The sequence below is a fragment of the Myodes glareolus genome, chromosome 20 (assembly GCF_982192425.1).
Source record: "Myodes glareolus chromosome 20, mMyoGla1.1, whole genome shotgun sequence".
NCBI lineage: Eukaryota > Metazoa > Chordata > Mammalia > Rodentia > Cricetidae > Myodes > Myodes glareolus.
This window is the reverse complement of record NC_142045.1, coordinates 55239941-55262563: the sequence shown is the minus strand read 5'-3', so window position 1 is coordinate 55262563 and position 22623 is coordinate 55239941. Positions and strand designations below refer to the sequence as shown.

Sequence of the window (22623 nt, the reverse complement as noted above, 5' to 3'; positions counted from 1 at the left end):
AAATAGAGCCAGCTTTCATGAAAGGGGGAGAGAAATAGAATCCCAACCCCTCTGGTAGCTTTAGGAACGGGTGTATTAGTCCGTTTCCTTTCATTGCCGTGGCCGTAGCCTCAGGGCTCCGAGTTGTTGTCACTTGGGAAGTCAGCTCTTGAGAAAATGTAGGATGGTTACACTGTCATACGAATTTTACTTTCATTATTGTGTGTATGACATGTGTGTGTCAGAGAACTTCTGCGTGTCAACATTTGTCTTTCCAACAAGTTCCTTTACCCACTCAGCCATCTCATCAAGCTATAAATATAATTAATTTCCAAATCTGAATATTTGGATGTGGAAAATTTCCACGATTTTCTTTAAGAAAATGCTGCTTATTTTCCATGTTATATACTTTACATGCACTTTTCTCCTCTTCCTTCCCCCCTCTCTCCCTCCCTTCCTTTCTCCCTCCCTTCTCTCTCTCTCTCTCTCTCTCTCTCTCTCTCTCTCTCTCTTTCATTTTGGTCTTACTATGTGACCTTTGCTGGCCTGGATCTCACTGTGTAGCCCGGACTGACCTTGAACTTACACAGATGTTCCTGTCTCTAGAGAGCTGGGATTACAGGTGTAGGCCACCATGCCAGGCTATTTTGTATTTTTAGTTTGAACATATTTATTCAACAAGGAGGCATATCTTCAGTTCTGACAAAGCAAACGTGTCTGAGTGACGCCTGTCCTTCCTCCTCAGCCCCTCTGCTTGCCTGTCAGAAGTCAACATGTCACTGAAAAACGAGCCGAGGGTAAACACTTCAGCGCTGCAGAAAATTGCCGCAGACATGAGCAATCTGATAGAAAACCTTGACACGCGGGAACTCCACTTTGAGGGAGAGGAGGTGGATTTTGATGCCTCTCCTGGAGACCCCAAGACTCAGGAAGGTAAGGACAGATGACGAAAGGACCGGCCAAGACATCCTCAGGGTTGGTTGCAGGGCACAGTGGTAAATAACCGAGCAGTCACCTTCCTTGGAGAGAGGGCTTCCAGAAACTTACTTATTTTAACTATGATTCTTTTTTTTTTCTTTTTTATTCTGTCTGATAATGGCTTTGTCTCTGTAAGACATTTGTCACTCTGGTGACCAAATCCCACAGCCTACATGACCAGACCCCACGTCCCCCAGCAGCTCTGGGACACTTGATCAGCCCCAGCTTAGGTCTTACAAAGGTGCAGGGTGTTTCTGCCTGTGACTGGAATAACCTGTTCCCTCTGTGCTTTGCAGAGTACATCCCATTCTCTTCGATTTACAACACACAAGGATTTAAGGAGCCCAACATCCAGACCTACCTCTCCGGCTGTCCCGTAAAAGCCCAAGTCCTGGAAGTGGAGCGCTTCACGTCTACCAGCAGGGTCAGGGCACTTTGGGTTCACCAGTTTGGGTTTTTGTCAAGCGCGTGTCCATACACGGCCCGACTCTGGATCCCCTCCCCCGGCACTGTGATGTTGCTGGTTGAGCTTTAGTTGCAATTTCTGTGTCCTTGGTTTTTTAAAACTCTGCTCTTTGGGGCCAACACGCAGCTCCCAAACAACCACTCCTAGACTCCTTCTTACTTATGAGCACCGGCCGCAGCCAGGCTTCTTTCTAGCCTTTCTTAACTTAAACTATGCCGTCTAACTTTTGCTTCTGCACTTTTCTCTTTCTCTATCCTCTGTATCTTTCTTTACTTCTTACTCTGTGACTTACTGTGTAACTGGGTGTCTGGCCCCTTACTGTCCTCCTCTCCTTTTCTTGTTCCTTTTCTTCTCTTTCTATTTGTTCTTTCTGCCTGGCAGCACTGGCTACTTCCCTCTCCTACCTAGCTATTGGGCATTTAGCTCTTTATTAGACCAATCACATGTTTTAGACAGGCAATGAATCACAGCTTCACGGAGGTAAACAAATGCAATATAAAAGAATGTAACACAAATAGCATAAAACATCTCAGAGGAACTCTAACCAAACAAGTGGAAGACTTGTATGACAAGAACTTAAAATCTTTGAAGAAAAAAATTGAAGACACCGGAAAATGGAAAGATCTCCCATGCTCTTGGGTAGGTAGAATTAACATAATAAAAATGGCAATCTTACCAAAAGCAATCTACAGATTCAATGCAATGTCCATTAGAATCCCAGAAAAATTCTTCACAGACCTCGAAAGAACAGTACTCAACTTTATATGGAAAAGCAAAAACAACAACAACAAAAACCAAAATAGCCAAAACAATCCTGTAAATTCAAAGAACTTCTGGAGTCATCACGATCCCTGACTTCAAACTCTGCTACAGAGCTACAGTACTGAAAACAGCCTGGTTTTGGCATAAGAACAGACAGAAGGACCAATGGAACTGAATCAATGACCTAGTTATTAATCCACACACCTACGAACACCTGATTTTTGACAAAGAAGCAAAAAATATCAAATGAAAAAAAGAAAGCTTATTTAACAAATGATGCTGGCATAACTGGATATTAACATGTAGAAGAATGAAAATAGACCCATATCTGTCACCATGCACAAAACTGAAGTCCAAATGGATCAAAGACCTCAACATAAAGCCAGCCACACTGAACCTCATAGAAGAGAAAGTGGGAAGTATACTTGAACACATTGGCACAGGAGATCACTTCCTAAATATAACCCCAGCAGCACAGACACTGAGAGAAACAATTAATAAATGGGGTCTCCTGAAACTGAAAAGCTTCTGGAAAGCAATGGACATGGTCAACAAGACAAAACCGCAGTCTACAGAAAGGGAAAAGATCTTTACCAACCCCACATCAGACAGAGGGCTGATCTCCAAAATATACAAAGAACTCAAGAAATTGATCATCAAAAGAACAAGTAACTTAATTTAAAAAAATGGAGTACAGACCTAAACAGAGAACTCTCAATAGAGGAATCCAAAATGGCTGAAAGACACTTAAGAAAATGCTCAACATCCTTAGTCATCAGAGAAATGCAAATCAAAACAACTCTGAGATTCCATCTTACACCTGTAAGAATGACTAAGATTAAAAACACTGATGACAACTAATGCTGGAGAGATTGTGGAGTAAAGGGAACACTCCTGCATTGCTGGTGGAAGTGCAAACTGGTATATCCACTTTGGATATCAGTGTGGCAGTTTCTTAGAAAATTAGGAAACAAGCTTCCTCAAGACCCAGTAATACCACTTTTGGGTATATATCCAAAGGATGCTCAATCGTGCCACAAGGACATATGCTCAACTATGTTCATAGCAGCATTTTTGTCATAACTAGAACCTGGAAACAATATAAATGCCCCTCAACCAAAGAATGGATAAGGAAAATGTGGTACATTTACACAATGGAGTACTATACAGCAGAAAAAATGATGACATCTTGATATTTGCTAGCAAATGAATGGTGAGTGAAGTAATCCAGACCCAGAAAGACAAATATCATATATACTCATGCATAAGTGGCTTTTTTTAGACATAAAGCAAAGAAAACCAGCCCACAAATCACAATCCCAGAGAGCCTAGACAACAAAAAGGACCCTAAGAGAGACTTACATAGATATGATCTACATGGGAAGTAGAAAAAGACAAAATCTCCTGGGTAAATTGGGAGCATGGGGGTCATGGGAGAGGGTTGAAGGGGAGGGGAGAGGCAGGGAGGGGAGCAGAGAACAATGTGTAGCTCAATAAAAATCAATAAAGAAAATAATGCAACGTATTTGCATCATTAAACAAATGTTCCAGGGCATAAACAAATGCAATTCATCTTCAGCCTGTAAGTCCTCTTCATGGCTGAGGACTGCACTTCCTTCTCACGCACTCTGTTCTTATCACACTGCCTTTTCCCCTTTGTGAACAGTGCTCCTTGTTGTTGGAGACGGGGCTCTCATGGAGCTTGGCGGGCATCTCTTGCTCCTCCTACCTCCGCCTCCCCAGGGTTGAGATTATAGGTGGGAGACCCTCTGCTACTACAGTGGGTTTAGCTTGGTTAACATTCAAGGGCAGGCGAGGTGCTTTAGTAGGGAAAGGCGCTTGCTGCCAAGCCTGAGCGCTTGAAGCCAGGGGAGGGAGTTCCTGCCTCCTGGAACTTGTCCTTTGACCTCCACTTGAGTTCTGTGACACATCCACAGGCACACAGACACTTACAGAAATAAGTAACTGCATGAAAAGAAACAAACAAAAATAATATCATTCAAGGCAATTTTTTTAATTTGATAACTAACTGACAAGATGTCTCTTTGTCTCCAGTATTCCTTTTCAGTGGGGCTTTTGGGACAAATGACTAACTGAGGTGCCTGTTAATGTATCAAAGCAGACCTGGCCACCAGGTTCTCCCAGCATCCCCCAGTTCCTACCTGTTACAGGGTATGGTTGGCACACCCCGAGCCCTACCCATAACTTCTCCAGCCCAGGGCTGGGCTACCCTTTTCCCAGCTGCCCTTCCCTATAGAATCCAGCGGTTTTGGCTAGCCAACCCTTTTTGTCTGCCATTTACTCTCCTGGCTGTCCACTCCACCTCTCCTTACGTGACCTGGCTCAGGGTCACATCCACTCTGTTCTCTGGGTGCCCCACATCTGCCCATTTTCTCCCTTTTACCTACAATAGAACTCCTCCACCATACCTAGGTGCGATCATGTCCTTCCTTTTTATTTCTTTATTGCCTTCAATATCCATTTTAACTGAAGGACTAGTATACGTCAAGAGAAGCTTTACTTTTCCTAAGTCTTCTTTAGCAAGAAAATACGAGTGCTATTCATCTCTGAAAACAAACAAACAAAAAAGTCTGGACATTGAATTGTAGGTGCTATATTCAGACGCGCTGCTGAGAGAATTCTGCTGCAAATTTTGTCTCTGATTTGTTTTTGGGATTCCGCTCTTCAGTCTGCTGGGCTCTCTTCTCAGTTCCCTACATGTGACCTGCCGTATTCAGAGCTCCACCCTCAGACTCTGAGACTCCATCCTTTCTGGTTTCTCTGAGCACTAAAAGGCTTTAGATAAAGTAAGTTATCTTTGCGGAGCCAAGCGGAACAGACTGGAGGAGGAGAGGTCTGGACAACTGCCTGACGAGTGCTGCTTGGATCTCATAGTAGTAGGGGACCTTTGTCCCCCAGGTGAAGTACTAGTCAAGATTGGGTAGGACATCACGGGCTTCTGCCTCACAGTACACACAGAATCCTAACCTTCGGTCAGGGGCCGTTGACTTCCCCAACCCTCAAACTTTCCTATTCCTCTGCATCCTCCCAGTCTTTTGAGGGCAGGTGGGCAACCACTTTTAATGCTGGTTTAGAGGCCTGATCTGTCTGATCTATGCGGACTGTAGTTGACACCACTCTGGTGTCCAGCCTGTGCTCTGGCCTCTTTTCCTCCCTACCGCTGCTCTTCCTTCCCTAAGAGATAGTCTCGTGTGCTCTTTAACATCACTTAGCAATTAGCTGTTGCTTGCTGAGCAATTTCAGAACTTTCCCCATCTAAGATAACAACCATTTTTTTTAAACATCTATCACTGCAGGTGCCAAGTATCAATCTGTACACTATTGAATTAACACATGGGGAGTTCACATGGCAAGTGAAGAGGAAATTCAAGCACTTCCAAGAGTTCCATAGGGAGCTTCTCAAGTACAAAGCCTTCATCCGCATCCCCATTCCCACCAAAAGGTAAGTCTGGCAGAAATAACATAGTTAACCCCCTGTGCAGGGATGGAAGTGTGTTTTATTCTTTTCCATTAGGGGGTAGACATTTTCAATAGCAGAGCTATTTTAAAAGTAAGCCACCTCAGCAGCATGCATGGGTGCAAGCCGGTGGTCCCTGGTGCTTGGGAGGAGGGGACAAGAGGACCAGGAGCTCAAGGCTAGTTCACTTGGCTATATAGTGAGTTGGAGGCCATGAGACTGTTTTTAAACATTGACAGGAATGAAAATAATAAGTTATGACATAAAAGATAATATGAGGCAGTCAAAGAATAGTCGAATTGCTGTTGGCATCGTGTGTGTCTGTCCTCTAGACATACTTTCAGAAGACAGAATGTCAAAGAAGAGCCCCGAGAGATGCCCAGTCTGCCCCGTTCATCAGAAAACGCAATCCAGGAAGAGCAGTTCTTCGGCAGGAGGGTGAGTCTTTCTCTGTTGTACTTATTGCTATTTGTGTGTGTATGTGTGTGTGTGTGTGTGTGTGTGTGTGTGTGTGTGTGTGTGTGTGCAGTGATTCAAAGACAACTGTGGAGTCACTTTTCTCCTTCCATCTTTTCATGGCTTCCCAAGATGAACCCCAGGTCTTCAGGCTTGTGTGGGAAACCCTTTTGCCAGCTGAGCCCTCTCTCTGGTTCTGGTCTTGAAAATCCCTTCTCAGCGCTGAAAGGGTCTAGCACCTAAAGAGAGGGGTGTAGCTGCCCCCACCCCATTGATGGCTGGCTACTTTTCTCTGGACCTTAGCCATCACCTGGTCTCCCAAACCAGGGAGGAGACAGAGTGCTTATTTGGATGATGGGACAGTGATCTTCCCAGTGGAACTTCCCCGGGTTTGAGGAGAGACGAACACTCAGCACATTCTAGTAGGTTTTGAGATCCACTCTTAAAAAGCAGATGTTTCCACCCATTTATTTGATTTCCAATAGCTCGTTCTAAAGATATGTGACATCATTTCCTCCTTAGATTGGTGGTTATGGTCGGAAAACAGAGAGAGGGAGCACAGAAGGCACAGCTCAAGGGCACAGGTCTGCCCACCCTGCTCCGTGACTGCTGCTACCAAGGCCGGAGATAGTTTGTATTAGCGTATTAGTAATTCTGTCGTTTTTATCAGCTCAGTCTTAGCATCTGAAATGTGTGTGCTTCAAGGAACAGAGAACACCGACTCGTCTCCATGAAACGCTGTTTAAAACGAATTTTAAAAAACTCACCTCTTATGGGCAGGGCAGTCCTATTCTCCTAAGTATGGAGGAGTAAAACCAGGCAGCTTGAGCCCAGCAGTGCCGTCCTCTAACCCAGCACCCGGGGGATAGAGGCAGGAGGATCTCCGTGAGTTCAAGGCTAGCCTGGTCTACAAAGTGAGTTCCAGGAGAGCCAGGACTGTTACACAGAGAAAAGAAACCCTGTCTTGAAAAACCAAAAAAAAAACAAACCAATTCAAAAACCAAAACCCAAACCACACAACTCAAGGCTTGTTCGCTTTAAGGTTAACACTGAGAGGAGGCCGGGAGGGTTCTCTAGATTAGGCTTCCTGAGGGGAAGAACTACCTTAATCGTGAGTGCCCGCAGGCTAGGATTTAGCAATGAGTGCCCACGGACTAGGGCATAACCATGAGTGTCCACCATCTTTTACCATTGAGTGCCCTAGGCTAGGGCACTGGACTGACTAGAAAGGAACCCCTGAGTTCCCCACTCTGGCTCTGCCCGAGTGACCACCCAGTCTCCCATCCTTGCCCCGATCCCTTCTGCGCCGCAGTGGACAGTGTCCTCTTAAAGGACAGAGTCAACCCTTTCTTTCTGGGTGTTTCGTCACAGCACTGACAAAACAGCACAGGCAAAGACCTAAGCATATTGAAAGTTAAGTATTTATAGCAAGAAGAGGCTTAAATAACACCCCAAGAAAATGGTAAGCGTTCTACCTTCCTGCCTAAAGACAGGGTGTAGTGACTGACAGATGTTCGGTGAGACCTGATCCCATCACTGTGGTTGTTTAAATTCTGTACAGACATGATTATGTTCAACTGTATCCAAAATATTCTTTATTGTAGAAGCAACTGGAAGATTACTTGACAAAAATACTAAAGATGCCCATGTACAGAAACTACCATGCCACGGTAAGTACCCTCAGTGGGCCTGAAGGAACCGATGGGATCCTGAACTGTAGCTAACTTTGGATACTTTCATGAACTTTCATGCGCTTGCTTTTGGTCCTTGAGCCGCATTAAATTAGTAAGGACAAAATTGCTTTGGCAGTCGATCTGGATCCAGTCTGCAGTGATGATTCTGATGTTCCTAAAATATTCAGTAGAACTTGGTATGTCTGTGGCAATAGAGTCAGATGAAGTTGCAATGCTACCGTGGGTTAGATACCTAGAAATGGCCCTCTTCTCCATGAAACCTTAAAACATTTCAAAGCGAACTGTCAAGCGGGGTTGCACACCCCCAGATCATACGGAGCATAATTTCTCTGCTGTCTGATTGGTGTTTTCCTGTGAAAGTGAGAAGCATGGGAAAACTAGGGAAAGAAAGACCTCTTGCAAAACGTAAGAAAAGCCTGGAGAGCAGTCGGGGCCGAGAAGAGCCACAGAGGGTGAGCCCGGAAGGCCGGCCGCCAGCCAGCAGGAGGAAGCCAGCTTTGCACGGTCAGCAAACTGAGAGCTTTGCTTTGGAGAGGCCCCTTGAATGGGGAGGCGAGTGTTTTTAAAAGATTAGCTTTCAGTTCTGCTGAGGTCTGAACAAGGGCGAATGCCTGGATTGTAGTATTTCTCTCTGGTAGCGCAGACTGTGGGGTTGGCCACACGGAAGTGTTGCGTGTAGAAGGTACGAACCCGCGCAGGTGCGACTTGCCCTCTGCCCTCCAGAATGGTGGGTCAGAAACATCGGCACTGAGGAGGGGAGAGGAAGGGAAAGTGCCTGGCTCTGCCGTTTCTTGTGCGAGAGCTTCCCCATTGCTGTCTGCGGGGGGCCCAACGTATACCCAACTGCTCCCTGTTTACACACATGGCCCTAGCCGGGTTCTCACGCTTCCGTGGTGGCCTGCAGTGCGGTGGTCACGAACCTGAGGAGCCTTTCAAGGCTTGGTAATCCTGGCATCTCAGCAAATCCATCAGTGTGGGTCTCACTGCAGCTCTCTAGAGAAGAATGACAAGGCGCCTTATTCCATCTAGGATTTAGGAATTTGTAGTGTCAACAACCGCCAGGATTTTAGCTAGGAAAGCGGTTCCCAGCTGTGCTCTCTGCGCTCAGGAGTGCTGTCCCCTTGGCTGCACAGCTGTGCAGATGTGACCTGACACCCACACGCACTGCCCTCCCTTTCTCTTGCTCCCCTGCCCACGACCTGACTTGCACCCTTGCTTTTGGCCTAGAGTAACACTCGGTGAGCCCAGGCTCCTGCCCTCCCAGCCGCATCCATTACATGTCAGAGAGTTATGCGGAATGAAGGATGTGTGTATCTTAAAAAGATGTTTGCTTTAATTATTTCTCCAGTCACAAAATTTTTTTTTTTCAAACTGAAGCCACATTGTATTTATAAACCCCAGGCTACCTTAGAAGCACCACTTTTGGGGGAGAAAAACTAGCTCCTGCTAGCTCCTGCCCTAAGGAACGTACCCTTCTCGCTTGTTCCTGATGGCTGGCCGGATGGTCCGTCCCTAATGATTCAAGCAAGGGTACAATCGATATATCTTAATTCGCTGACATTTCCCCTCATGGTAAATTTCGCCCAGCCTCAAGACCAGATACACAGACCGCATATCGTTTTGTAAAATTAGATTACTGTCTCTGCATTTCCTGTAGCATCGTATGCCCAGCTCTGTGTCTCTCCAACTGACTTTTAGATACATGATCTCTCACTGAACCTGGAACTCACCAATTAGGAAGGTTGGCTGATGGTGGAACTCCCTCCTCCCAGGCCTGGGATTGCAGACACTTGCTGCCATGCTCAGGGCTGTATATGGGTGCTGGGGTTCTGAACTCGGGTTCTTATGTTGACACTTACCCACTGAGCCGTCTCCTCAGCCCTTAACTCAGACAAACCATGGGCCACAAGTCAGGGGACCGGATACATATGTGTTTAACTCTAGGACTGTGCAGATCTGTGTCTAAGAGCTGGGGGTGTGACTCAGTTTATAGAGCGCCCCCTAGGTTCAAGGCCCGGAACTGCACAAACCAGTTATAGTGGTACAAGGCTGCAACCCTAGTGCTCAGTAGGGAGAAGGAAGCAAGGGAATTGCAGATTCAAGGTCCTCTGCAGCTGCGTAGTTTGAGGTCACCCTGGGCTAATTTCACAGATGAGACCCCCTCCCCCCTCATCTCAAACAAACCTACGAAACAGCAAAATGAACACCTGTCTTTGGAACCTGTGTTTTTAAACAGAAGTTTAGCTGATTCACATCAGAAGGATTTGGGAATTAAGCTAAGCATAGCTAAGTTGCTATGGTGACAGATGTAAAGGCCCAAGATGGAGTTGCTTTTGCAGTTTTGCTTTAGGAGGGTTTACTCAGAGGGAGCTGGGCTAGGCCTTGAAGCTTTTGAAGCTGGCCAGGACTGGTTCTTCCCTCTGTCTCTACACCTTCCTTGGTTGATTGTTGATATTGCGTGCAGACAGACAGATAACGGCCTTTCCTCCAGGGTTCCTGGAGACTTCTTTTTGTCTTTATTTCCTTCTTTCAGCTCTGACAGAGTAGCCCAGCTTTCAATGTCAGTCTCCCCAGGGAGAGTGCCTCATTAAGTTATTACTAATTTGTAAAAATGGCCGAACGTGTCAATGCAAAAATGCAGCGCTCACCTCACAGGGAATAACAGGTTATTTTGGAGCCAACCATGAGTGATCACACGTTGGGAACACAGACTCGGGCTTCCCCAGATACCATGTTTCCCTGTGGAAGTGGTTATGTGAGACTTTAATAATTACAGAGCAAAGAACGTCCTCAGCCAAAGTTTATCCACCGTGGGGACCACAGGTACGCAGGTACAAGGCGGGCCAGCTCAGACAGAGTTTTAGAAAATATTTGATGAGTTTCTTGGCCTTTGGACTTACAGGAGCTAGTGGCTAGTTAAGTTTGCCTTGTGAATCTTTGATAGTCTCAAGGAAGTTAGGTAAGACACCGGGAATGACAATGGCTGGTTTTCAAAGGGACACTGAATAGGCCAAGATAATTTGGCTGTGGTCTGCAAGTTCTGTCTCGCCATAATTAGTCATTAGGTCTTGTGGAGTCTTTAACTCAAGGACAGTGTTTCCCTCTTTTTGATCATCTTTGTTGAGACTATCACAGTGTGTTTCACTTCTATGTGGACGTGTATGCACACACACACACACACAAACACACACACACACACACACACATACACACAGTGGCTATCTGATTGAGCTGTGCAACACCACGCAGAAAAGTGCAGGCAGGAATTCTTGTGGTCTGCAATTGTTCTAGGATTGGGTATCATACAGAATTCACAATTTGGGCATTTTAGGGGCTAATTGGAAAATGCTTTTCTCCAAGAGGATTAAAAGAAGTGGAATAAATAACAGTAAATGTGTTGTTCCCCTTAAGATTAAAATCTGAACATAGAACAAAATGTCCAGTTTCTGAGAAAAGGCCATAAACTACTGGGAGCCCACGGCCGTCTGGACTGTCATGAACCCCCTGTTAAAATGACTTCTCTCCAGATTAGCTTAAAACCTTAGATAAAGCATTATAAACACCTCTTGGATCAATAATTCTGAGTTCACTTCCTCCTCCCTTTGTAGGGCAAATAAAATTAACTGGAGGTGAGGAATAAAGAGGCACCGTTTCCATAGCAACAGAGAGAAGCTGTGCTGATTTGAAAGGCTGCATTTTCAAATTAAGTGATTTGTGTATTGTTTTTCCATGACCGAATCTTCGCGGCAGTGGCGGTGGGGCACATGACGTGAGCCTTTGTCCACCCTCTTCCTTCCCTCCGTAGTTAGGATGTCTTCGTCTCCTACAGCTGTGTAAGCTGCTGCGTACAGGAGAGAGGCAGCAATCCTTGGAGTACCTGGGCCTGTCTCCGCCCATCCCTACCTGCATGTGGTCCTGAGGGAAGCTCATGTCTTCCTATGTCTCATGTTTACTGTCCCTTCATCCTTTCAGTGCTGCCACTTGAGGCCTGAAGGGGGTCTCTGGAGATTGCTCCCCCTTATAACACCAAGATGGCCAAAAAGGACATTGTGGACGTGATTGATAAATCATCTCCATAGCGGTTGCTACCCAGAGCATTTACAGTTTGCTGGTTGGCATGGAAACCTTTGTACTCCCTCATTTTGCTAGCCTTTAAGTAGCCAGTTGTTGGTAAGGCACAGTGGCATTTTGTGCCAGAGACCCCTTTCCACCCAGTGCCAGGAATGTGTGTAATTGAATTTGTTGCAACTGCCTCTTCTTCCGAAATGAAACCAAGACAATATTGATTAGCTCTTTACTCCGTAAGCCCTGTGGGAGACTGCTCGGATAAGCTGGTTTTTAGTTTTAGTTTGGGCAGCACCTGTCTCAGTGGAGGCCGAGTTCTCACTACTGACAAACCACGGAGAAGGCTACAACATCATCTTTTTTGAAACTTTGTGCTTTGCTAATTAGTTTGGCCTCTCACTCACCTCGGCTCATTTGCTTTCAGCGTGGTTAGGTCTGTAGTAGATGCGGGTGGTGGAGCAGCCTCTCCTCTAGTGCCCCGTTTGTAAGCTATCAAGACCTTTTATGGTATGTGTGTGTGTGCACACACGTGTGTGCATACCGGGCATATATGTGTTCCACCACATTCCCATGAAGGGCAGAGGGCAGCCTCTAGGTATCTATTCTCTCCTATCATGAAACCTGGAGGTTGAACTCAGGGCCTTAGGCCAGTGCAGCAGGTGCCTTTACCCACAGAGCCATGCTGCTAGCCCTGGTGTGGGCGTTTTGAAACTGGATCTCACGATGTAGCCTTGCTAGCCCAGAATTTACTGTGTAGACCAAGCTGACCTGACCTTAAAATTATAGTAATTCTTCTGTCTCAGTTTCCTGAAGAAAATTCTAAATTTTAAATTAACATGAACGTGAGATGGCTTAGTGGGTAAAAGTTCTTGCTACCAAGCCTTGTCTCCAGGACTCACACACTGTAGGAGAGAGTCCATTCCTGAAAGCTGATATTTGACCAACATACAAGAGCCATGGCAATTGAGTGTACACACACACACACACACACACACACACCCCAAATAAACAAAACTATTTTCTTAAAGAAAATATCTATATATTAATGGACATGTGGTTCCCTTAGTGTTTTTTTTTATTGTTTGAGACAGTGTCTCATGTAGCCCAGGCTAGCCTCCTGCTTGCTATGTAATAGAGACTGAACTTTACTGAGACCAAGATCCAGAATTACAGGCATTCAGTACCACACCTGTGTTGTAGAATATTTGGTGAAGATGTGTTACACCTGTTTATGCTGTCGAACATTTGTTTAATGATGCAAAGATGTTTTGCATCTTTTATGTTGCATTTGTTTAACTCTGTGAAGCTGTGTTACTCTGCCTGTCTAAAACACCTGATTTGTCTAGTAAAGAGTTAATAGCTAATAGTTAAATGGCTCATAGCTAGGAAGGAGGAAGGAAAGGTGGGGCTGACATGCATAGAGAATAAGTAGGTGGAGAAAAAAACAGAAGGAATGAGAAAAGGAGAGAGGACCCCAGGACCAGCTACTCAACTACATAGCCAGTTATGAAATAAGAGCGAAAGAAAGATACATAAAATAGAGAAAGATAAAATCCCAGAGGCAAAAGATAGATGGGATAATTTAAGAAAAGTTGACTGGCTGGAAACAAGCCAAGCTAAGGTCAAGCATGCATAAGAAAGAATGAACCTCTGTGTGGTTTATTTGGGAGCTGGGTGGTGGGCCCCCCAACGAGTAAAGAACAAGAGCAAAGAGGAAAAAAACAAAACTCCACACCTGTTTACTATTTGTTATTTATTTTCTGTTGTTGGTTTTTGAGACAGGGGCTTAGGGTGAAACCCAGGCTGACCTGTGGCTTGCAGGGATCTTTCCCTTAGCCTTCTGACTGTCGGGGTTACAGATGTGCGTACCACACACCAGACTGTCGGGTTACAGATGTGCGTACCACACGCTGGGCTGTTGGGTTACAGATGTCTGTACCACACCCAGACTGTTGGGGTTACAGATGTGTGTACCACACGCCGGGCTGTCGGGTTACAGATGTGTGCACCACACGCCGGGCTGGCTTTCCGGGATTGTTCCTTCCATGTCTTATTTTTGCATTTTCAAGTTCTATGAAGTTACACAAATTCTCAGTTCCTCAGAAATAATTTCTTACCAGGACAGACATCATCTGCCTGCTCCTTAGAGATAAACTGAAAGTCTATGGTTTAGGATTCTAAAAGATTTTGGATCTCACACTGACAACCTGCCATTTCTAAGTAGCTATATTTTCCGGCTGAATTTCTTCAAAAATCAGATAGAAAATGTGTAGAGCTGAGTCAGTGTGTTTTACATGTGAGATAAAAACCTAGACTTTCGGGAGCCTTCTTTTTAAAATGCCGTGTGTAGATAGATTCAGTGGAATCGGGGGAATTTTAAAAAGTTATTTAAATCCTATTAAAAGTAAAAAGTTTACTTTTCCCAAGAAGACATGCAAGTGTTTCATTGAACCTCTCGAAAGTCCTCACATAACTGAGGCAATTTTTTTTTTGCCTTCAAATTTCATGATTTTCTTTTTTTCTTTTTATTGTTTTTATTGAGCTGTATATTTTTCTCCACTCCCCTCCCTTCCTCTCTCCGCCCCTTCTGCCCTCTCCCATGGTTCCCATGCTCCCAATTTACTAAGGAGATCTTGTCTTTTTCTATTTCCCGTGTAGATTAGATCCATGGTTGCTGAGACAGTTTTTTTTTTTTCAAGGCTGGTTTTTTTTTTTTAAAACACATACAAACATTTTAAGGAAATCTGCTGTTTTCTTTTGATAATCCAGTTAGAAGCCAGGTATGGCTTCCTCTACCGATCCAGCCCCACCCTGCTCTGGGGCTTTAGTACTGCCCCGTGACTGGATGATTCTCCCACTGGACTCTGCTGCTGTAATCTCCCATCTGCTTCCCCACCCTGGGTAAATACCTTCCCTGTCAAGGGTTTCTGCTTTGGATACACTCTGTGGCAAGAGATGACTTTGAACTTCTGATTTTTCTGCCTCCACCTCGCTAGGGCCGCGACTGCAGGTGTGGAGCAGAGCGATCATTTTATGAAGCGCTGGGGACAGAAGGCAGCCCTCTGCCAGCTGAGCTACATTCCCAGCTTATCTCGGTCTCCTCCCTGGCTATTGCTGACGTGGTCCAAGCATCACCGGCACACCTGGGCTGACAATGCTTCGAAGAGAAACCTGTAAACAGGGAGCATTCCGTGTTCAGTTCTAGGTGTTGCGAACACTTTCTGAGACAAACCCTGGTCTGTGTTGAGCACTGCATGCGCTAAATTCACATCTTTTCTCCCGCCCTCCATGTTTGCAGCTTGCCCTCTCCTCATTATTATATGCAGGGAACTCATCTAAATAAGATAAATGTTGAGCTGGGTATGGTGGTGCACACGTGATTCCCGCACTCAGGAGGCTGAGGACACGAGATCTGAGGTTATGCTGGGCTACCTAGGTAACACTTGTCTCAAAATCAAAACACAACAACAACAATACACACACAGAGATAAATAGATAGATAGATAGATAGATAGATAGATAGATAGATAGATAGATAGATAGATAGATAGATATGGAGAACACAAACAGATGAATATTAAATAACATACTGACTTTGGTTTGATTTGATATCAGTTCTATAATCCCTGGCTATATGGTCTTGGGAGCTTAGTTTCCCTAAACCACCACGAACTGGTAGATCAGAACTTTTGTGCCAAACTGAGTTCACTGACTGTTTTTGTGTTTTCTCTTAAGATTTCCTCCCTCCTTCCCTCCCTCCCTCCCTCTCCTTCTCTCCCTCTCTCCCTTTCCCTCCCTCCTTCTCTCCCTCCCTCCTTCTCTCCCTCCCTCTCTCCCTTCCTTCTTCCCTCCCTCCCTCCCTTCTCCCCTCCTTCCCTCCCTCTCTCCCTCCCTCTCTCCCTTCCTCCTTACCTCCCTCCCTCCTCCCCTCCCTCCCTCCCTCTCTCCCTTCCTCCTTCCCTCCCTCCCTTCCTCCTTACCTCCCTCCCTCCTCCCCTCCCTCCCTCCCTCTCTCCCTTCCTCCTTCCCTCCCTCCCTCCTTCCCTCCCTCTCTCCCTCCCTCCTTCTCTCCCTCCCTCCCTCCCTCCTTCCCTCCCTCTCTCCCTCCCTCCCTCCCTCCCTCCCTTCTTTCTTTCCTCCCTTCCTTCCTGTTGAGTCTACGGTGGTCGTGCAAAAATGGGGGACAGACCACCAAAGTCTATTAAACCAGAAGCCAACTTTATTCCAGGAAAAAGTAAAAAATTAAAAAAAAATCTCTACAGAGAACAAAAAGCTTTGCAGCTAGCTGGGACAACAGCCAGAGGTGGACTTGTAAGGCTGTGGCGATGGGCTATTTCCGAACTCCTTTTTTTTTTATAGTAAGAAACAAACATTAGGCATGAACAAAAGAATTTTTACAATCTCGCGATAAAACTCCGAAACAAATTGCCTCTTTTATAATTTTCACTAACAGGGTCTTCTAGTTAGGCTAGTGTTTGTATTTAGCCCTTTGCTTCTCTCTGGCGCTTGCTGCTGGTGTTTGCCAGAGCTCTGTACTCCCCTGATAAAGCCAGTTTCTCACAGCAGGGAAGGGCATGGGACAATGCACAACCAAAAAGTCAGGGACATCCCATCTTTTAAAGTTAACTGAGTTCACATCAGTTTCTAGTCATGAGTGGCCGGGGTTATCTGAAAGCTGCCCCTCAGTTTGCAGAGGCCAATTCAGCCCTGCAGACAGAGCTATGGGTTGTAAAGCAGAGTAACCCACTGTTAATAGTTAATCCTTAAACTTCTGAGAAAGCCGCTGATAGCCTGCTCTCATTCTCCTAGGCTTACAACTTTGTACTTCTTTATTTCTACCTCCTTATTTCGTGAATCTACAATTCTTATTCTTGGACTCTTCATTTCTATCTTAATTTCTATCTTGAGACAGGGCCTCATGTAGTCCATGCTAGCCTTGAACTCAATATATAGCTCAGGATGACTTCGAATTTCTGGTCCCCAGATTTCACCCCCTGGTAGCTGAGACCTGGTTTTCTATTTGCATCTGGTATTCACGAAGTTTTACTTGCTACAGCCACACCCACGTGTGTATCCCCAGTCTGTGTTCACACCACAGGGGAAGATTGGGCATTAGTAAAAAAGGGTCAAGGGCCCACAGAGATCAAAATATTTGTCTGTTTTTGTTGTTTTGACGCAAAAAGCTCCGCCTACCCTTGTTATTAAGCGTAGTCTCCTTTCTGTTGGGAAAATTTTAAAGCATGTTTAAGAGAATTGTGAAGAAGCGTTTAATACATGTAAAAAGCCCTTAGTAAGTGGTATCCGCGAGAGTCAATTAGCTTCCATCCCAACTCACTGAGAAGTGAGTCTACCAGTGGGGCTGGTAGCTCAGATCTGTAAGCTAAGCTTCTCCAGAGCTTGAGGAGGACGGTTCAAGGCCTGGGCCACAGAGTAACCCCAGGTCCAGCTGGATAACTTAGGGATAGTCCGTCTCAAAGGAAAGAGCCTTGGAACATGGCTCAGTGGTAGGGCTCCTGCCAGGTGTGTGTGAGGACCCAGGCTCAAGCCCTAGCACTGGGCGAAATTCTGCTGCACCTCATGCTGCTGGTCTCGTGGATCTCCAGGGGCTTTGATTCAGAGCAGGTCTCCATCTTTGCTCTGCAGCTCGACCGCATTCTGTCATCTGTCCTTTCCCTCGTCCCCCACTTCCGCATGCCCCCAGTCTACCTTCTAGAACCCTTCCCATCCTCTCTTCATGCGCGCCTTATTTTCTATACACGGTACCACAAAACCCTCTCCCCTGGCAATGAAAATGGTAAGGAAAACAGCGGTTGGGAGTAGCTGCCCTCTACGGTCTGCAGAGTGTTCTGTCTCCATCCATCCCTGTGGTGCACAGCACTTTCTTCATTGTGTGTTCATTATGCAATTCCTTTTCAGTTTTTTTCTTTTCGGAAACAGTCTTATGTATCCCAGGCTGACCTGGAATGTACTTTACTGTGTAGTAAGCTTAACCTTGAACGCCTGATCCTCATTCCTTCTCCCAAGAGCTGGATTACGGTGTGCATCAAAGCATTTATACCTAATGGCTCCTAATACATGGCTTATGCAACTCATGACTGTCTTGTTTTTCTTCTTCTTCTTCCCTTCCTTCTACCTGATGTTTTCTATGTTTTCTTTCCTTCTGATTTACTTTGTTTTCTAAAGTGTTTATGATTTCTTTCATTTTTCTTTTTTCCTTTTTTTTCAGACAGAGTTCCTTGATGTCAGCCAGCTGTCTTTCATCCATGATTTGGGACCAAAAGGCCTGTAAGTTCCAGGGTTGGGTCTTTACAGAAATGTGTAAGGAAGCTGGTGGGTATGGATGCCTGATGCCACAGCTGCTGACACTGATGGGCAGCTTGCCCTTCCCTTCCTGGGACTTCTCCCGCCCCACTAGTGAGATGCTCACATGGAGCAGAGCGCCCCCTGTAGGAAGCAGGGGCAGCAGCTATCTCCTCTTTCTGGTGGCCTAGGAACACTCAGTATCCATAGTCAGTACTCTCCCAGCTATGAGGATCAAGTGCGTAAGATGCCTCCTCCAGTCTCTTCCGCAAGCTGTTCCCACCCCTTTTCCTAAGTACTTCAGAGCAGCGCTTTGTCACAGGCGCTGTATAAATAGACTGGGAGTTTACTCAGTGGCTGTTTTTCCTTCCGATATTAGGGCTTGCTTGTACAAAGGGCTTGCTCTTTTCCATCATTATTTTTACTAATTTTAATTGTGCGTGCATGTATGTTTGTGCGTGGGTCTGTGCACACAAGTGCAGGTGCCTCTGTAGAGTTCAGAAGAGGGCGTCTGGTCCCTGGACTTAGGCGTGGCTGTGAGCCGAATGACGTGGGTGCTGGGTCCTCCGCAAGAGCAATGGGTGTTTTTACTCACTGAGCCGTTGCTCCAGCCCCACAACGTACACTTTTAATTCGAGTTAAGCACAGTGCTCGTAGCTATTTCAGTATTATTTCTCTTAAGTTATTGTTATTGCACATCTTTCAAATTAAAATGTTAAGTTTTTCTTTGTTTTGAGACAGGGTCTCGTGTAGCCTAGGCTTGCCTAGAACTCTTTTATGCATCTTGGGATGACCTTGAATTACTGATTCCCCTGTTTCTACTACCCTAAGGCTGGGTTGATAGGAATGGCCTACCATACCCAGCAAAATAACCCACTTTGCATAGCCAGTAGCTTTGGTCTCCTTGCTTCAAGTGGCTCGATTGATCACTGTGTGTGATGCCGTGTGGAGATGTGTAAGACCCTGGGGGGCCTCAAACCCCATCTCAGCTGCAGCCACCGTGGCTGCAGGGAGGATTTATCCTTAAGATCTGGGAGCCAGGGTGCAAAGATCCTACATTGTGCCCGACAGAATCACTGGTCCACAAAGGCCGAAAGGGCTACATTTGAACAAGTGTCTGTAAGAATCTCTGCTGGTGGGCCCTACCTGATAGAGAGCAGTGACCAAGGGGAGGGGGAAGGAAGGAATGAGGGAGTGGGGGTGGGGAGGGAGTTACTTGAGACGGTTTATACAGTCCCTGACTGTGGGGCTGGCTGAGCAAGGCCTGTGTGAACTGTACATGTGAATTTCATGACTTGGTGTGGTATCTCTTTCAGGGAAGGGATGATCATGAAAAGATCCGGGGGACACAGGATACCAGGTCTGAATTGCTGTGGCCAGGGAAGAGCCTGCTACCGGTGGTCAAAAAGGTAGGACTCGCGAGTTCTGTGTATGTGACTGAATACACTGAGCATCTGGGTGTTTAGATACTCTCTTTGCTTGTTTTGTTTTGAGATGTAGCCCAGTCTGGACTCAGCCACTGTGTGTCTAGGTGAACCCTGAACTCCTGGTTGTAACAGTATTTTCTTATTGGAACCACCAGGCCACAAGTAACAGTAGAGAGACTTCCTGTTAGTTGTGAATGCTCAGCCTTAGCTTAGGCTTGTTCCTAACTAGTTCCTATAACTTAAATTAATCTTGTTTGTTTGTTTGTTTGTTTTTTCAAGACAGTGTTTCTCTGTAGTTTTTGAGTCTGGGTAGCTCTTGTAGACTAGGCTGGCCTTGAATTTACACAGATCCACTTACCTCTGCCTTCCTAGAACTGGGATTAAAGGCCTGCACCACCACACCTGGCTAAACTCACAGATTCACCTGCCTCTGCCTCCTGAGTGCTGGGATTAAAGGCATGCGCCACCACCGCCTAGCCTAAACCCATATTTTTTTTAATCTGCATTCTGGCTTATAGTTTGTTACCTCATCTCCGTATTGCTTCCTCCGTGTCTGGCTGGTGCCTCAGCTTTTCTTTCCAGAGTTCTCTCTCTGCCCAGAAGTCCCACCTATACTTCCTGCCTAGCTACTGGTCGTTTGGTTTTTTTTTTTTTATTACACCAATCACAGCCATGCATCTTCACACAGTATACAAATATCCTCGGCACTCTTTCCTCCCCTTCCCACATAGGGCATTCCAGATGTTTACCACCACGCCCAGCTCTCAAACATGACCTCACATCTGCTTAGAATATAAGCAGTGGTATGGGAAAGCCAGAGACTTGCTTTTGTCTTCTTACCCTCAGCTGTACAGAACACTGGGTAGAGGTTTACTAAGGGTACAAGGGAGTTTGTTAGGGAAGCAGTATCAGAGGAAGACAGGTAGAAAGAGCAGGGATGGGAACTCCCGAGGATCATGGGTACCACAAGCTAGCCATGCAAGCAGGAAAAGGATGAAGTTGCAGGACTTGGCTGCCAGGGCATCTCTTCTTCAGTGGTGGCTTCTGGAGGTGGGTTTCCCAGCCTCCTGTGGCTCTGCCGGTCACTCCTTCTCTTTCCCTCAGTCATTCACTACTTGCCTGTCTCATCTTCCTACACTGATGCTTTAAACCCCCGGTGATTTTTTTTTTCTTCCCAGAAGCTCTGGGCTGCCAGAGTTCTGCAGCTGGTGAGCAGACCAGACTGGAAGAGTCAGTGGAGTCATCAGTGGTCAGCACCACCTTGTTGGGATGACTCATACATGCCAGGAACTAATGACTGAAGGAATCAGTCAGTAACTGAACAGTGCGACAGTGGTGTACTGTCCCTTACCAAACTAAAACACTCTACAAGATTCCAACATCTTACATTGATACAAATAAAATGTATACACAGCAGGAGAATCCCGCCTTTTAAATAAGTCCATGAATGAATTCTCACTAAAGCTGCTAGCCACGGTGGAACAAGCCCTTGGGCTCACGGAGCTCTGAGGGAAATGAGGTCATATGGAAGTGGAGAAGTAGCAGATGTTGTTTGGATCTAGGGTGATCGGGATGATGTTGGGGAGACTCCGGCACTGTGATGGCAAGGGTGCTGGGGTCGTAGCCCCAGGAGTGTTGTCAGAGATCCTAAGGATCCCATTCTGAGCTCTACCCCCCAGAGGAGGGCACCCGCACTCTGGGAGCAAATATTTGAATGTTTTCTGTTTGGACGGCGTTTATGCTGACATCCACTTTGCCACTCTACTCCATTATGAAGCTCTGAGTGCTGCATTGAATGGAGCCGTTTTGAGAGCTACTTCTATACTGTTGAAAATTATTCATTAACAATCCGTAAACCAGAAATATTTTGAAGTGAACAACAGAATATGTGGAGTGTTAGATGTAGTTATTAAATGTTCTAGAGTCAGCTGCATTTAAGGTAGTTTATGTGAGCAAACACTGCCTCGCTCTATTCTTCAGCAAGGGGCTCTTCAGTGCTTCCTGTTGACATCGGGGACGTTCTTCCAGGAATGAATTAATTCTTTTTGATTGCATGGTGTCCACACACAGAGAAGGACAACCAGAAGGCCTGTTTTGTAGTAATTAGTCTCCCTCCTGGGAATTAAATCCAGTACTCTGTACGTGCTAGGCAAGACGTATGCCACTGAGCCTCGCCCCTAGCTCCTGTTTCATGGTGATCTTTAAAAGGCACAAATAATCCGTCAGGTGAGACATGACATTATATCCGTGATCTTCCAGAGTGTTTTCTTACGACTTGAGTTGTAACTGGCTTCAGTTACTCAGCTTTGAAAGCTGCTGCCGTCTTCTTCCAGGTGGTTAATAGTGAAGGATTCTTTCCTGCTGTACATGAAGCCGGACAGTGGGGCCATCGCCTTTGTCCTCCTCGTAGACAAAGAATTCAGAATAAAAGTGGGAAGAAAAGAAACAGAGACAAAATACGGACTTCGAATTGATAATCTTTCAAGGTAGAAATTTCTAATGTTTAAAACATATTTCTCCCTTCCTCAAGGCCTCACCTATGAAAAAGGAGTAAATTAGATTTAAATGTTCATAATTGTTGCTTGGAGCTCATCCTCAATTAGAAGTAATGGAACTGTGTGTGTGTGTGTGTGTGTGTGTGCGCGTGCGCGCGCGCGCGCACATGTGTGTGAGCAATGAGCATGTGAATTAATACAGGACCTGCAGAGGTTAGAAGAGGATATTGGATCTCCTGGAGCTGGAGACCGAAGTTTGTCAACTCATCTACCAGTTTGTTGAATGAATCAATTGGCAGCTTGCATGTTAGAATAATAGTTTTATATAGTTTATAAATTAATATATTTTGATATGAACATCTTTAAAGTGATTTGATCTGTAAAATTTTGTCTGCATAGAGCTTTTGAGAAAGATATCTTGAAGAGATGATGAAATGTACATGTATTATATATTTTACTCACAATTACATTATGTGTTAATGTGCAGGTTTCTTTCTGGCAGACTATAATCATACCTTGAAAA

General features: G+C 45.6%; 1 protein-coding gene across 4 annotated transcripts in view; it reads left to right on the top strand.

Moving 5' to 3' along the window:
* Pld1 (phospholipase D1) overlaps positions 1 to 22623 on the top strand; it is a 206165-nt gene that overhangs the window by 82285 nt on the left and 101257 nt on the right. For all 4 annotated transcript variants that reach the window (XM_087899626.1, XM_087899627.1, XM_048452641.3 and 1 more), the window contains 8 exons: positions 725 to 912; positions 1254 to 1381; positions 5503 to 5648; positions 5996 to 6101; positions 7724 to 7789; positions 18105 to 18163; positions 19495 to 19587; positions 21939 to 22091. In XM_087899626.1, the coding sequence (XP_087755752.1) occupies positions 753 to 912; positions 1254 to 1381; positions 5503 to 5648; positions 5996 to 6101; positions 7724 to 7789; positions 18105 to 18163; positions 19495 to 19587; positions 21939 to 22091 (911 nt within the window). In that variant the 5' untranslated portion in view covers positions 725 to 752. The remainder of the gene's footprint in view (positions 1 to 724; positions 913 to 1253; positions 1382 to 5502; positions 5649 to 5995; positions 6102 to 7723; positions 7790 to 18104; positions 18164 to 19494; positions 19588 to 21938; positions 22092 to 22623) is intronic.